Here is a 13,775-nt window from a genome sequence, read left to right on the forward strand (position 1 = left end):
TCACTTTTTCTTCTCGTTTCTTCCTCTTCTGTTATCTCTTGATCTTTTCTTTACTAATTTCTCTTCTCACTGGCTCTATCTTCTCTCTTATTTCATCTTCCAGTTTCTCTCAAAGTCGAAAGATCAAGCCAAGGCTCTTGAAGTCAAAAGATCGACCCAAGGCCCTCGAAGGTTCTTCAAGATCTTAAAGTTTCGACAATGGGTTTTGAAAGTTCAAGATCTCAAAGTTGTGGCACTCTGTAAATATATTTTGTTGAGTGATTATAGTCGTGCTTTCCATTGTGGGCAACAGAATGGAAAATGTTTTGGTCATGGCTCAAATTGCATCCTGCAGATGGTCCCTCCAATTAAATCTAGAATGATCAAGTGCTTGGAGTTGGTGAGTCATCAAAACTGTAGAAAAAAGTATCATCAAATATGCAAAGATATTTCTTTTGCTCCACTGTAATGGGAAGTCTTGAAGCTCATTCTTGTGTAAATCTCTCTCTCTCTCTCTCCTGCTGCAAGAATCTTACATGCAATCCCCCCCTAAAGAAGTAGAAGAAGAAGGAAAAAAAAAAAAAAAAAACATAGATCGAAATACCCATTTTCGTCTGAACCAGTTTCGGGTTTGGTTAATCAGGGACGGGTGACACACACAATGGTTAAACTCGAATTATATAGTGTAAAAGGAAATTGATCATCCAAGCCTCCCTAATTGGTGGAATTAAAGGCCTCTCTCAAGTGGGGGCATATTCTGTAGCTTAAAAGTGAATTTCTAGGGCAATTGGTGGTTGTGGTTGCAAATCACCTAAGAGTATATACAAGGAAATAAGGGAAATGGCAATTTTTTCAGTTTGTTTTCTTGGCCACAATTTATATATGTGGATGAAACACATGGAATTATATTTACAATTTAGATTAAAAAGGATCTTTTAAATTGTTATTTGAAATTGAAGGTCTCAAATAGAAGACTTAAATATATGAAATTCGTTTTACAATATTTATTGATTATTTGATGCTGCTAAAAAAAATTTATACAGACAACAATAAATATTGCAAGATCCACTTAATATATCGATAATCTATTTCTCTCACTGATCTCTTTAAGTTTGGATAGAAGTCATGAATCATGATCATATGATTTTTTATTATTCTCTCCAAAATGAATTTTATGATTAGAAAAGAAGTACTCTATGATTAGTGAACAAACTTTCAAGTTCGACAATGTTCTCCTCATACTACAAAAAATTTCAACTACTTACTTTTCCACTTAGAAGCATAAAATTATTTATGTAAAACCTACAAAAAAAAAAAAAAAGACAAAATATCCCTACCTACTAAATTAAAAAGAAACAAATTAAAAAAAATCCAAAAAATGAAAAATATAAATAAAATGAACAAACATTTATGAGCTAATTAAATGATTAAAAAAGAAAAACTCTTAAAACATTTAAATATTTACAATAACCGTAATAAAAAAATTTAGAAAATCCACCAATTTTTTCATTCAAAAAAGAAAATTTACAAAAGTTCTAAAATAATTGAAAAAGAGAAATAAAAAAAATAAAAAAGTTTTAAAAAATGAGTGGGATAACTTTTCTTCGCCACCCATCATGGAGAGGGGGATTCCCTTCCCATCGGTGACCCATTAGGCCCCAGACTGGCAAGCAAGACACCCAAGGAAAGTGAAGATGCCTTCGATCCCCACCAGTTGGCCTGCTGACACTCTTGTTTTTTATTATTATTATAAATTTTGTCATCCATAATTATACCGGTGACACATTTTAAATAATTTCATATATAAACTGTTTAAATGGAATAACCACTTAAAATCTGCTACATTAGCAAGTGTCATTAGCGATAACAAGATTTAGAATCAAGAAGAACATTTTCCATAGTGACTCAATTCCAACTTAAATTTGTCGATTTTAAGCACGATAAAATAACACATTTGTAATCATGCAACTGCATGTAACAGTTCAGAGCTGTAAATAAAAGGCCTGTTCCCTTGATGGGACAAAAACAGGAAATTTTTCAGATGCTTTATAACCGAACCTTAAAACCCGTTTCATGAATCATGACCCCTGAAGATCTGCTGCCAGCTTCGTTCTTCTTCGATTGCATGGAACTCCTAGATGATTCAATACCCAAAATCCTCACTGTATTATAGAAATTGACTCTCAAAACATCAGAACGTAAGGAAACAAGTGATACAATATTTGGTTTTTGCGTCCAAATGCTCAGTATTTTCAGATTTCTGTGTTGTTTGGTTCGATGCATAAACAAAGAAAATGGATACTGGACAGGTTTCTCAATCGCCATTAGTTTAGGAAAGGGACGACATGTGTGCTTGATCTCTTCTACTTTCGATCATTTTGTTAGGATGTCGGCAGTTATAGGAACACTATCAATATTGGGTAGGAAAAATTATGACCCTCCTCCCGAGTTTGCGAATGCTCGAATCACATACTAAACCATCAGTAGTGGAAATACTCGTGCATCCAGCACAAGCAGCAACTCCAGTCAAACTAAACCATCAGTAGGCTTAGGGCGCTTCACGACTGCCTCGAAGCCATGGTTCTTCAGGTTGAAGAGAACATGGGCTCTTCAAACTAAAAGCTAGAAAAGTTTATTGCAGAAGCAGAGTTGGAACCGGATTTCTGGTTTTCATCGTTATAGGGTGTCTGTTAAAATAAACTCCTATAGATATGAAATGATGGATCATATACTATTTATGACTTATAATTTAGAAATCTCTAAGGGTATCACCGAGAGTTGTCGTTGCTTTGGAGGAGTTCCAAGAACGCATGAACAATGATTTTGAGCTTTCTAAGAAAGAAGGGAACCCTAAATTGAAATGCCTGGAATGTGTGGGTTAAAAATCAAGTATATTGCAGCGGTTGGAAAGGAGTTGCAAAACAAAGAGGTATCTCATGGCATTGGGTTGGAGAAATCAACAAATGCAATTGCAATTAGGGTTCCAAGTACAGATGAAAATGTTGGTGAGAACTTTGTAAGATCCCTTCTCCAACAATCAAAGAAAGTGGATGACAATTTGTGCCAACAAGGTGAGAACAAAGCTAAAATATGAGATGATTCTTTGTCGGTGTGTTCTAGGGTTCATCATCAATACTCTGATGAAAGAAACAAGAGAAGGAAAAGAACTAGTCAAATGAAAGAATCCTTCAAGCACAAAAACTTGAGCAAGATTTCCTGTAAAGACAATGCTCTGCCTACACAATGTCTAATACCAAACCCTCCGAGCAACATTCAGGAGTATGCTAGTAAAATCCAACTCCAACAGCACCACAACCTAGAAACATTTAGGAGTGGGTAAAATTGACAATCATGCAAGCACGTGTAAGAGGAGTGATATGGCAAACCCAAGTTCTTGGACATCTTGATATCAAGGAACATATATGGCATCCATAAGAAATAGTAGAGCATTCAATGAGTCCAACATGATAACCCCAGGAATTTGAGCGAATGTAGAAATTGGAGCTCAAATCTCCTAATGTTGCTCATAGAAAAAGTAAGTGTATACTCCAAAGTTCCTCAATGACAGGTCATTCTGATCCCTATGGCTATACCTGGATTTCCTACATGACATTATTGGCACCTCCTTCACCACACTGCCACCGCCAGTCAACAACATGCACTTGGAGACAGATTATCTCAACAATCAAAATCAAGTCTCACCAAAATTAATGCATTTGTTAAAACACAAATGCAAAGCAAAAATATGCTACTGAATAGATAAAGATTCTATCGAATTAAACTTGCAAGTGTAAGGGAGCTCTATAGAAGCACCGCAACTATTGTACGCAAAGATTTAAAGGATGCATTCATTGTTGTAAAGCAAAGACTTTGACTACAAGTTATATCCACTCATGAAACAGCTCAGTCTACAAAATAGTTCAACATCTCTATTGTGAACACATCAAAATACGACAAAACCTCAGTTCCCTTCATATTTTGGGTCAGCCATCACATAATGGTATGCTATCACCAGTGCAAAAATGAAGACGCCAAGAAAATTGGCAAAGAAGCCGAGGTCTTGATCATCAAACATCTGTTAAAAAAATATGCAAAAAATAGCAAATTAGTACCAGGAACCAGCCGGAATATTGCAATGCCCTTTCTCATTCTTGTTAAAAAGGAATTCCCAGAAGTAAACAAGAAACATTAATAGAGGCCATATCAAAGTGAACTCAAGCTCAAACTATAATTTCCCTCGAATATAAGTGACAAATTAAAAATGAACGCTTTCTAGAAAGTCAATTTCTTACCCAGTTACGGACTTAAACCCGTCCCCATGGCCGTACAAGATACCCATTACAGCACAGAAAGAGCAAATTTACAATTCATAAAAACAGATCAAGGATCGGAATTCAAACAAAACCGAAGTTAAAACTGTGATTTTCTTTCCGGAATTAACTGTAAGTAATTTTACGGATTACCAGGAAAAGCAGCTCAGATTACAGGTTCCCAGACCAAAATTTAACAAAAAAGTGCAATCCATAAATTTTGAAGCCCAAAATGGAAAAAGGAAATTAGTCAAATTACTGTTATGAACCCAATTAATTTGGGCTGGGCTTGATGGGCCTCCAACTTGTTATCTTTTATTTTAATTGATTGTTAGAGTTGTTAGTGGCCCACGGGTCTAGATAAGTGGCCCATGGCCTTTTGCTGGTAGTTGTTGAATGAAGGGGCATCTTCTAGTATATTTATAGGGGAGGGGGTGGTGGTGGAGGGATGGGAAATCTAGAAGATTCTAAGTTTGTTTTGTTTATCTGGAGGAAGGAATTCCCTCAAAGAATTCCAGCATAACCATCCAATACCATTTCCATATTTCCATATTTTGTCAAACACATCGCATGCATATTGCATTTCCAACGCAGTAGCCTTCTATCCCCATTTCCATCACTTTTCCCTTGATACAAGCAGCCACCCAATCAGGCCCCTTACAAGTGGTATCTAGAGCCCACGATCTTGCCATGGAGCTGAGTAATGCAGAACTTCAAGTATGTTTTCAAAATTATCACCGTGCACTCTATGATGAATTGTATAGAGATCCTGGACAAATGGTCCTTACAGTGAAATGTTAAAATGGAAAAAATTTAAAAATCTTAGTTGAACCTTCCTTTACGATTTATTATGTGAAGCTGAACATTGAATATGCACATGGAAGACATATCTATCCATTGGAACAACAAATATTGAAGAATGGAGATGTTCTTCTGGAAGATGAGGTTGAGTTAACAGACACAAAAATACTGAGAACTGGGTATCTTCTTCTGGGTATGAGGGAAGAATTCGGCTCAAAAAAATTTGAGGGAGTAGAAAAGGAAGCTACGGATTCAACCAAAGAAATACAAAACTCAGTACTGCAGATGGCAAATGAATCGACAGATGAAGATGAACTTGTAGACGAAGGAAAAGAAGAGGCAATCAAAGTGGAGAAGAGATTTGGAGAGAGACGAAGCGAGAAAGAGAAAAACAAAACTCATGGCCATCCCAAAAAATCACTCACTTCTCAGAAACCTCACCATCCCCAAAAATCACTCGCATCTCAGAAACCCCACCATCCCAATAAATCACAAGCCCAACCCTCTTCACATTCCAAAAATCTCTTCAGCGACGCCTTCCTTGGATCCAAGATGTGGGCCAAGCTCACTGCCAACCTGCAACAGCCTGAAAATCTGATGGGTAAGAAACTATTTGCTCACTCTCTGTTTGATATATTGCCACTTGAAGTGGTTTTTGAACATTTTGATAGAGGAAGAGATTACCTAGTTGATGCATTTACGGGTGCGGGAGAGGAGATTGAAAAGGTTGCAATGCAGTCAACTAATATTGAGGACACTGCCCCTGATGAACAGCATGGTTGTCGTGTAGGCAATTCTAAAAGGGATGAAAAGTGTACCCCAACATTTGGTTTGATGAAGAGTGATGAAAAGGCTCGCATGGTTGAGAGTGTTGAAAATTTTAAGAGTAAGAAATTTTTTGCTAAAAGATATCCTAGATTCTTTGTGTCCCCAGAATTTTCCAAGGTTGTTGTGAACTGGCCAAAGGAGGATCTTACACTTCATATCCATTCACCTGTCAGTTTTGAGCATGATTTTGTTGAAGAAGAGAGGCTAACCGAGCTGAAAGGATCGTCTGCTCAGCATTTGGCTAAAGAAACCACAAAATGGGGAAATACGGTGTGGAATGCAAAGATGAGTTTGATGAGTGGACTTAGCAAGAATGCCGTGGAGGAGCTGTCATCTAAAAACAATTTCCTTATACACTGCACTAGGCAAAGAAGGCTACTGGGCAGGAATATGCTGAACTTCTTCATGATTTCATGACCGCAGTGAAGCAGAATTATGGAAAAAAAGTCCTCATTCAGTTTGAAGATTTTGCAAACCACAATGCTTTTGAATCCCTTGCTGCCACATGTGAAGAGGGTGAAATAGAAGCAGTCGTGATTGCCACAGGAGTCCACACCCATCGAGCTGGGAACTTCCAGAAGACTATCTCACTTATCAAAAAAAAAAAAACTTCCAGAAGACTATCTCTACATGTGGTAATTTTGCTATTTGTTGGGTTGATATCCTGGAAAGTAGTAAGCAGATTACCATATTATGGGATTTTCTTATGGAAATGAGGCTATGAGATTTATTTAAAAAACTCCTGGGTTGTTTTTAACATGTCTGATGAATTGCTTGAGAGGGTGTTAGAATGTTTTCAATCTTAATTGTGGTGATAAAGGATGATGAAGATCTTTACAAGATGGGTTGTGTTGATACTGAAGCTGAAGCAAGCTGTGGATTAAAAATGGTTGAGACAATGGGTTTTACACTATATATTTGCACACTGTCTGGGTAGGTTACACCTGAATGTTTGGGTCCAAAAAAAATGGACCTTAGCCTTCAAGTTCATGGGGGACCGAGTGCTGTTTTGTCATCAAAAGATGAGCCTGTACTGATTGATTGGCTTCCTAGCTATTTTGAATTAAAAGGGGCTCTTGAAATTTATGGATTGCAATATAAGTTTATTTTTTTGATAAGTTTATAGGATTGCAATATAAGTTTTCATTCAACAGAGACTCTTTGCATGCTGGTTCTAACTGTGGAGGGCCACCTCAAAATATTTGATCTTGGGTCAGATTTGCTGTTGATTGTAGTCATGTAAGGAATAAACTCTCTATCCTTTCAACCTCAAAAGCCGAAGAGTTAGTTGAAGTCATTATTTTTCTGTCCTTAGATCACCAGCTTCATGGTCTGGCGGTGCTTTTATACGAATGTATACAATCACTTATCAGTTACTTCACAGAGAAAGAATGGAAGAACAGCTGTAACAAGATAGCAAAATCACTTGCTTGCAGAGTTCCTAGGGACTGCTTGCAAGTTGTGGAATGCATATTTCAGGATACGATACTCGCAGTAAGCAACTTAGAAGTTCAGTTGCCTATCAAATTCTTTTTTTTTTGTTTTGATGATAAGGCTACTGATGAAGAAGCGATTGGCCTAGTGGTGAAGTTTATTCGAGAGGCCACCAGTAATTGTGTTGCTGTAGATCTGAGTGCCAAGGTTATATCTCCGAGTGTGGATATGCATTGTGTACATGCATGTGGATTTGTCAATCTCCAAGGCTTCTCCATTTTAATTGGAAAAGTGCAGTGGGATGAGGTGCAAGCAGCCATTCAGCAGGTCCGAAATATCATAAATCAATGCTTAGTGATAAATGATAAGCTGTAGGCATCATTACGTGATCTTTCTAGGATGGGAGATGTCCAAGCTTGTAAATCTACTCAGAAGGGGCATTATTAATGCTCCAACCTTGAGGATAAGGTTGCTTAAAGGGGGAATTTGTTGTGAACCCAATTAATTTGGGCTGGGCTTGATGGGCCTCCTACTTGTTATCTTTTATTTTAATTGATTGTTAGAGTTGTTAGTGGCCCACAGGTCTAGATAAGTGGCCCATGGCCTTTTGCTGGTAGTTGTTGAATGAAGGGGCGTCTTCTAGTATATTTACAGGGGAGGGGGTGGTAGTGGAGGGATGGGAAATCTAGAAGAATCTAAGTTTGTTTTGTTTGTCTGGAGGAAGGAATTCCCTCGAAGAATTCCAGCGTGACTATCTAATACTATTTCCATATTTTCATCATCTTCTTCCCTGTGTTCATCTTTTTTACATTTTGTCAAACGCATCGCATGCATACTGCATTTCCAACGCAGTAGCCTTCTATCCCCATTTCCATCACTTTTCCCTTATATAAGCAGCCACCCAATCAGGCACCTTACAAGATACCCATTCCAGCGCAGAAAGAGCAAATTTACGATTCATAAAAACAGTTCAAGGACTGGAATTCAAACAAAACCGAAGTTAAAACTGTGATTTTCTTTTCCGGAATTAACTGTAATTAATTTTACAGATTACCGGGAAAAGCAGCTCAGATTACAGGTTCCCAGACCAAAATCTAACAAAAAAATGCAAACCATAAATTTTGAAGCCCAAAATGGATCAAGGAAATTAGTCAAATTACAAAAAAATGTAAGATCTAGGCACCCTATTTTTAGATGTCAGATCTAGGCAACCGCAGAATCAACAATGAGAACCAAATGGATCAAAAAATTAATAGCACAGAAAATAAAAGGAAAAGAGATTAAAGAAAGGGTTTGAAACGCTTACGTTGCCAGGCGGGATTGTTTGGCTCGACCTCAATTTCGACCACGAAGAACGGAGACCCTGGAATCTGTATCTCGCTGCTATATAAGAAATGATCCCTAGTCTACGGATCTGCATAGTGGGCCGGGCTACAGCAGTCGCTCCAATTGAGCTTATCATGAATCAGACAAGTTGGGCCTAAATTCCAACCCCAAGTATGACCATCTTGCTCTGAAAGAAACTGGGTTAAGCCCGTCGACCCCTCGGAAGTAGAAATGAGGTTTTTCTACCGATTCCACGTGTTCCAATCCAAGTAATAATACAGGAGAAAATATATTTGTAATCATGAATTGTGTAATAACTGCATAATCATTTTAAAAAAAATAAATAAAATATAGGACCTATATTGAAAAAAATTAATTTTTTAATAGTATACAATACTTTTTTTCAAAACGATTACGTAGTATTTACGCACTTCACGATTGTACGTAGAATTACTCATAATATATAGAGTAATGCTAGTTACTTTATGGATTATGGAAAAAGCTACTCTTTTCGCTGGAGTCTATCCCTGGTAGCTCCGGTTGGGATTTTTATTTTAATTTTTAATTTTTTTTATTTAGTGATTAAGGAAGTATTTTTTTAATAATATTGTGATATTTTAATTTTTTTTTAAAAAATATTTAAAAATGTTAAAAAATACATGTAAAAAAAACAAAAAAAATGCTAATACAACTAACGGTAACTCTCAGCAGGAGCTGAGAGCGGTTTTAGATTATGCAAGCGTCGCACATTCCTTTTAAAAAATAATAGAGTCTATTATTAAAAAATTAATTTTTTTATACATGCCCCATAATTACTTAGTTTTTTTAAAATGAGTGCACGACACTTGCATACTCTATGACTACAAATATCACTCTCTATTATATATAAATTGAGACAAGCAAACTATTTTTAAAAAAATACTGCTACATTTACAAAAGAATTATATAAAAATAATCTCACAAATTGACATGACTTCATCTGATATGTTATATTTACTTTATAAAAAAATAATTTTACAATCTGACGAATCATATCAAATTACATAAATTTACAAGAGTTTTACACTTTTAGCATGCAACCAGAACACATGATCGAAATATTCTATTCTAATGCTTAAACCAGAATAATACAGAAACGGAATAGATAACATTGTTCTTAAGGTCTAAAACTCTCAGAATCCCTATTTATCCCAGAATTGGTAGGGATTGTATAAATAGAGGCCAAAAGCTTCAAATGTTTATATATTAGGAACAGAGTTCATTTAAAAACAACCCTGAAATAGGAATACCCCACATTTAAAAGAACAGTCAAACATGTTCATCTAAAAGGGGCCAATTTTCACACGGGCCCAGTACTGCCACATCATTTTCATACATTAGAAGAAAAAACAAGTTATGGCTAGTTTGTTTTTAAAAAATATCTTATTTTATGTGATTTTATCTTATTTAATTATTATAATTTTTTTAATTTTTAATATAAAATAAAATAAACAATTCAATTTTTTGAAATCTCAAAAATAAAAATAATATTAAAAAATATATTCTAACAATATTTTATTCAACTTTTTAACTTTAATTTCAACTCATCTAATCTCATCTACGAAAACAAACCAACTCTTAAAATTAAGTTCTAGCTGTACGAGAAGCACATTATGGAGACAAGATCAAACAAACTTGCTTGTATTCCTCTTCAAGACTTGGACTCCAACTGTGAAATCCCACTAACACAGACGATGGATTGGCCAAAGAAGAGATCAACATGGTATGGTAATAAAATAAAGATACATATATAGGAATCAATTTATCAATTTATATTCATGAGCATATTAGAAAGGAGAAATAATATTTACAGTTTTATAGTATATAAATTTCGAGCAATTTTTTTGAAAAAAGTAATAAATATAATACTTATATGAAAAATCATTTTCTTAATAATAGATCTTACTTTTTTTCAAAATAAGTACGTAGAACTTGCACATTCTTAAGACTTTAGTTAACATTATTCATATAAATATAAGACTAATGCTACTATGTCGCCTCATTTTATCCCTTCATTTTGACTGTTCATGTATTTAATTTTTTCTTATATATATATTTTTTTACTTACTGATTAAATAAGTGACTATTAATGTAACGATTTTTTTTATATATTTTTTAAAAATATTAAAAAAATATGAATAAAAATATTAAAAAAGAAAATTTTGCCTTCACCCTTTCAGCACTCCAAGTATAAAGTACTGAAATCCAAAGAAGTGCCACGGGCTCCCTACACATGACAGCATGTTCTTGTAACAAGGCAAGGCAAGGCAAGAAGCTTCTCTGCTTTCTTTGACCAAAGTGTAATCCTTTAATATAATATTGCAAATGGGAATGCATTCACTATAGTATTACAACTTTCATCTCCTATTACAGGTGTTGTGGGGAACGCGGCATTGACTTCAAGGTTTAAGGAGATTCCTTCTCCAATAACTAGTAATCAGATTTACATACACAAGGACCTTTTTTCCATGTATGGCCACCTCCGGAGCCGCCTCCTCGTCCCCTTCAACTTACGATGTATTCTTGAGTTTTAGAGGAGAAGATACTCACAACAACTTTACTGCACACCTTCACAATGCTTTGAATCAAAGGGGAATCAATACCTACTTAGATGAGCAGCTTAGAAGGGGAGAGGAAATTTCACCAGCACTTTTCAAAGCCATTGAAGAGTCGAAGATTTCCATTCTTGTGCTATCGGAAAATTATGCATCGTCCACTTGGTGCTTGGCCGAGCTTAAGAAGATCCTTGAGTGTAAGAGAACAAGACAACAAATTGTTATACCGATATTTTACCTCGTAGATCCGTCGAAGGTATGGCATCAGAGAAAGAGTTTTGGACAAGCATTGACTAAACATGAAGACAGATTTAAGGATGATCATATGAAGATGCAGAAATGGAAGGAATCCCTAAAAGAAGTGGCCAAGTTGTCTGGATTTCATTTAAAGAAGGAAGGGTATTGAAAATACTCAGAAACCAACGGCTACTAAGCCTTACATGGAAACCCAGCCACACATGGAAACCCAGTCATACACAAGTCACCCAACGGCTACAAAACCACACATGGAAACAAAATACCGTATCCCGATCTAGCTCTGAAGCAGAATATCGAGCCATGGCGAGCACCACTGCAGAAATTACTTGGATTTCATTTCTATTACGTGATCTTGGTGTTACACTTCCAGCGGCACCTATTTTGTTCTGTGATAATCTCAGTGCTCTACATATGACTGCCAATCCAGTTTTCCATGCCCGAAGCAAGCATATTGAGATTGATTATCACTATGTAAGAGAACGTGTTGCTCTTGGTCTTCTTCATACCCGGCACATTCCGGCCTCTTCTCAACTTGCAGACATTTTCACCAAGCCTCTTGAACGTCATGCGCTTTATCCTTTACGCACCAAACTTGGCCTTCTATCTCGGCACAGTTTGCTGGAGACTATTGAAAATACTCAGAAACCAACGGCTACTAAGCCTTACATGGAAACCCAGCCACACATGGAAACCCAGTCATACACAAGTCACCCAATGGCTACAAAACCACACATGGAAACAAAGATACCCAACGGCTAAATACAAAGATGGAAACTCATATACTTTCCTATTCTTCCTCATTTGTAACGTTACTCTATAATTTCTAAATTCACACATATGTACGGTAATTATATATAGTGAAAGGCTCTCAATATGCTCTCACGCTTTGTGAGACATCGTGTCAAACAGCTTGTGTTCGTTTCTCTTTAAAGGGTACTGTATTTCTAACTCTTGTGCCTTTCATTCAAGAATCTTCACAATTCAACACTATCTCGCATGTTTATGGTCAAGTTATAATTTGGTTTGGTACTAAAATATAGTTTCTGATCTCTACATTAAGCTCGTGAGAAGGGACAATTAATCCCATCTTTAAAAAAAAACAAATTAAAATCCGAAATACATCTAGTTTTTGGTAATTTATTTTCGCAGATGAGATGAATTGAGATTAAAGTTAAAAGTTAAATAAAATATTGTTAGAATATATTTTTTGAGTAATTCCACATATAACTGTGAAGTGCATAAACGTCGCATAATCACTTTGAAAAAGAGAAGGGTTTATTATTAAAAAATTAATTTTTTCATATAAGTCTCATGTTTTTATTCACTTTTTTCAAAGTGATTACGCGGCAGTTGCACAAATCACGATTGCAAATATCTTTTTTCATATTTTTTTAATATTATTTTTTATTTTTTGGATTTGAAAAAAGTTGAATTGTTTATTTTATTTTGTGTGAAAATTTAGAAAAATTGTAATAATTAGATGAGATAGAGGAGGGATGAGTTTAGAGGAGTTGTGAAAGCAAATGAGGCAATGATTATAAAACAATTAAGAGGATAACTAGATTCGAGAATGGGATTATAAAAACGTTTATAAAGTTAATAATGCATAGAAATTGATTGAAAAATATGAGAAGAATTGTGAACAAACCATAAAAGGATTGGGAAGTGGAAAGCTAATTCCTAACCTATCTCGTATCCTACCAATGTTATTTTATTACAGAAAAAATAGAAACTCTTTATTAGACTATGGCTTCTATGGCTTTTATTATGTCTAACTCAGCTAAAGTTTTTATTCAAAGGAATGAATCAAGATTTATTCATGAAATCGTTCAATGGGTGGACTCAAAAATTATATATCATACTGAGTTGCACGTTGCCAAATATCCAGTTGGAATAGAGTCTCGTGTACAAGATATCAATTTGCTATTAAGTATTGAGATCAAGGACATACGCATGGTAGGGATATTTGGAGTTGGTGGAATTGGGAAGACTACCATCGCCAAAGCAGTCTATAATCTAAATGCTTATCAGTTTGAAACAAGTTGTTTTCTTCCAAATGTTAGAGAAACTTCAAATCGTAAACGCGGTCTACTCCGACTGCAAGAGACACTTCTTTCTAAGATCTTAGGAGGTTCAAGTTTGAATGTTAGCACTGATGACCAAGGCATCAATGTGATAAAAGAGAGGTTTCAATGTAAAAGGATTCTTTTAGTTATTGATGATGTGGATCAATTGGAGCAATTGG

The 13,775-nt window shown here is 35.5% G+C and overlaps 2 protein-coding genes across 2 annotated transcripts; one reads left to right on the plus strand and one right to left on the minus strand.

Moving 5' to 3' along the window:
• Window positions 1-3,713: 3,713 nt before the first annotated feature.
• On the minus strand, window positions 3,714-8,758 carry LOC109006790 (dolichyl-diphosphooligosaccharide--protein glycosyltransferase subunit 4A). The gene is made up of 2 exons (XM_018986175.2): window positions 8,659-8,758; window positions 3,714-4,054 (listed from the first exon to the last, which is right to left on the minus strand). Exon 2 carries the CDS (start codon window positions 4,052-4,054, stop codon window positions 3,941-3,943), a length of 114 nt encoding a protein of 37 aa, XP_018841720.2. The 5' UTR covers window positions 8,659-8,758; the 3' UTR covers window positions 3,714-3,940.
• Window positions 8,759-11,189: 2,431 nt separating this feature from the next.
• Window positions 11,190-11,678, plus strand: LOC109006741 (disease resistance protein RPV1-like). Its single transcript, XM_018986117.1, has one exon. It carries the CDS (start codon window positions 11,190-11,192, stop codon window positions 11,676-11,678), a length of 489 nt encoding a protein of 162 aa, XP_018841662.1.
• Window positions 11,679-13,775: the final 2,097 nt, after the last annotated feature.

This window comes from Juglans regia, chromosome 4 (genome assembly GCF_001411555.2).
Source record: "Juglans regia cultivar Chandler chromosome 4, Walnut 2.0, whole genome shotgun sequence".
Taxonomy (NCBI): Eukaryota; Viridiplantae; Streptophyta; class Magnoliopsida; order Fagales; family Juglandaceae; genus Juglans; species Juglans regia.

Coding starts and splice junctions, on each gene's coding strand:
- LOC109006790 (XM_018986175.2), bottom strand. CDS start 4,054: ATGTTTGATGATCAAGACCTCGGCTTCTTTGCCAATTTTCTTGGCGTC.
- LOC109006741 (XM_018986117.1), top strand. CDS start 11,190: ATGGCCACCTCCGGAGCCGCCTCCTCGTCCCCTTCAACTTACGATGTA.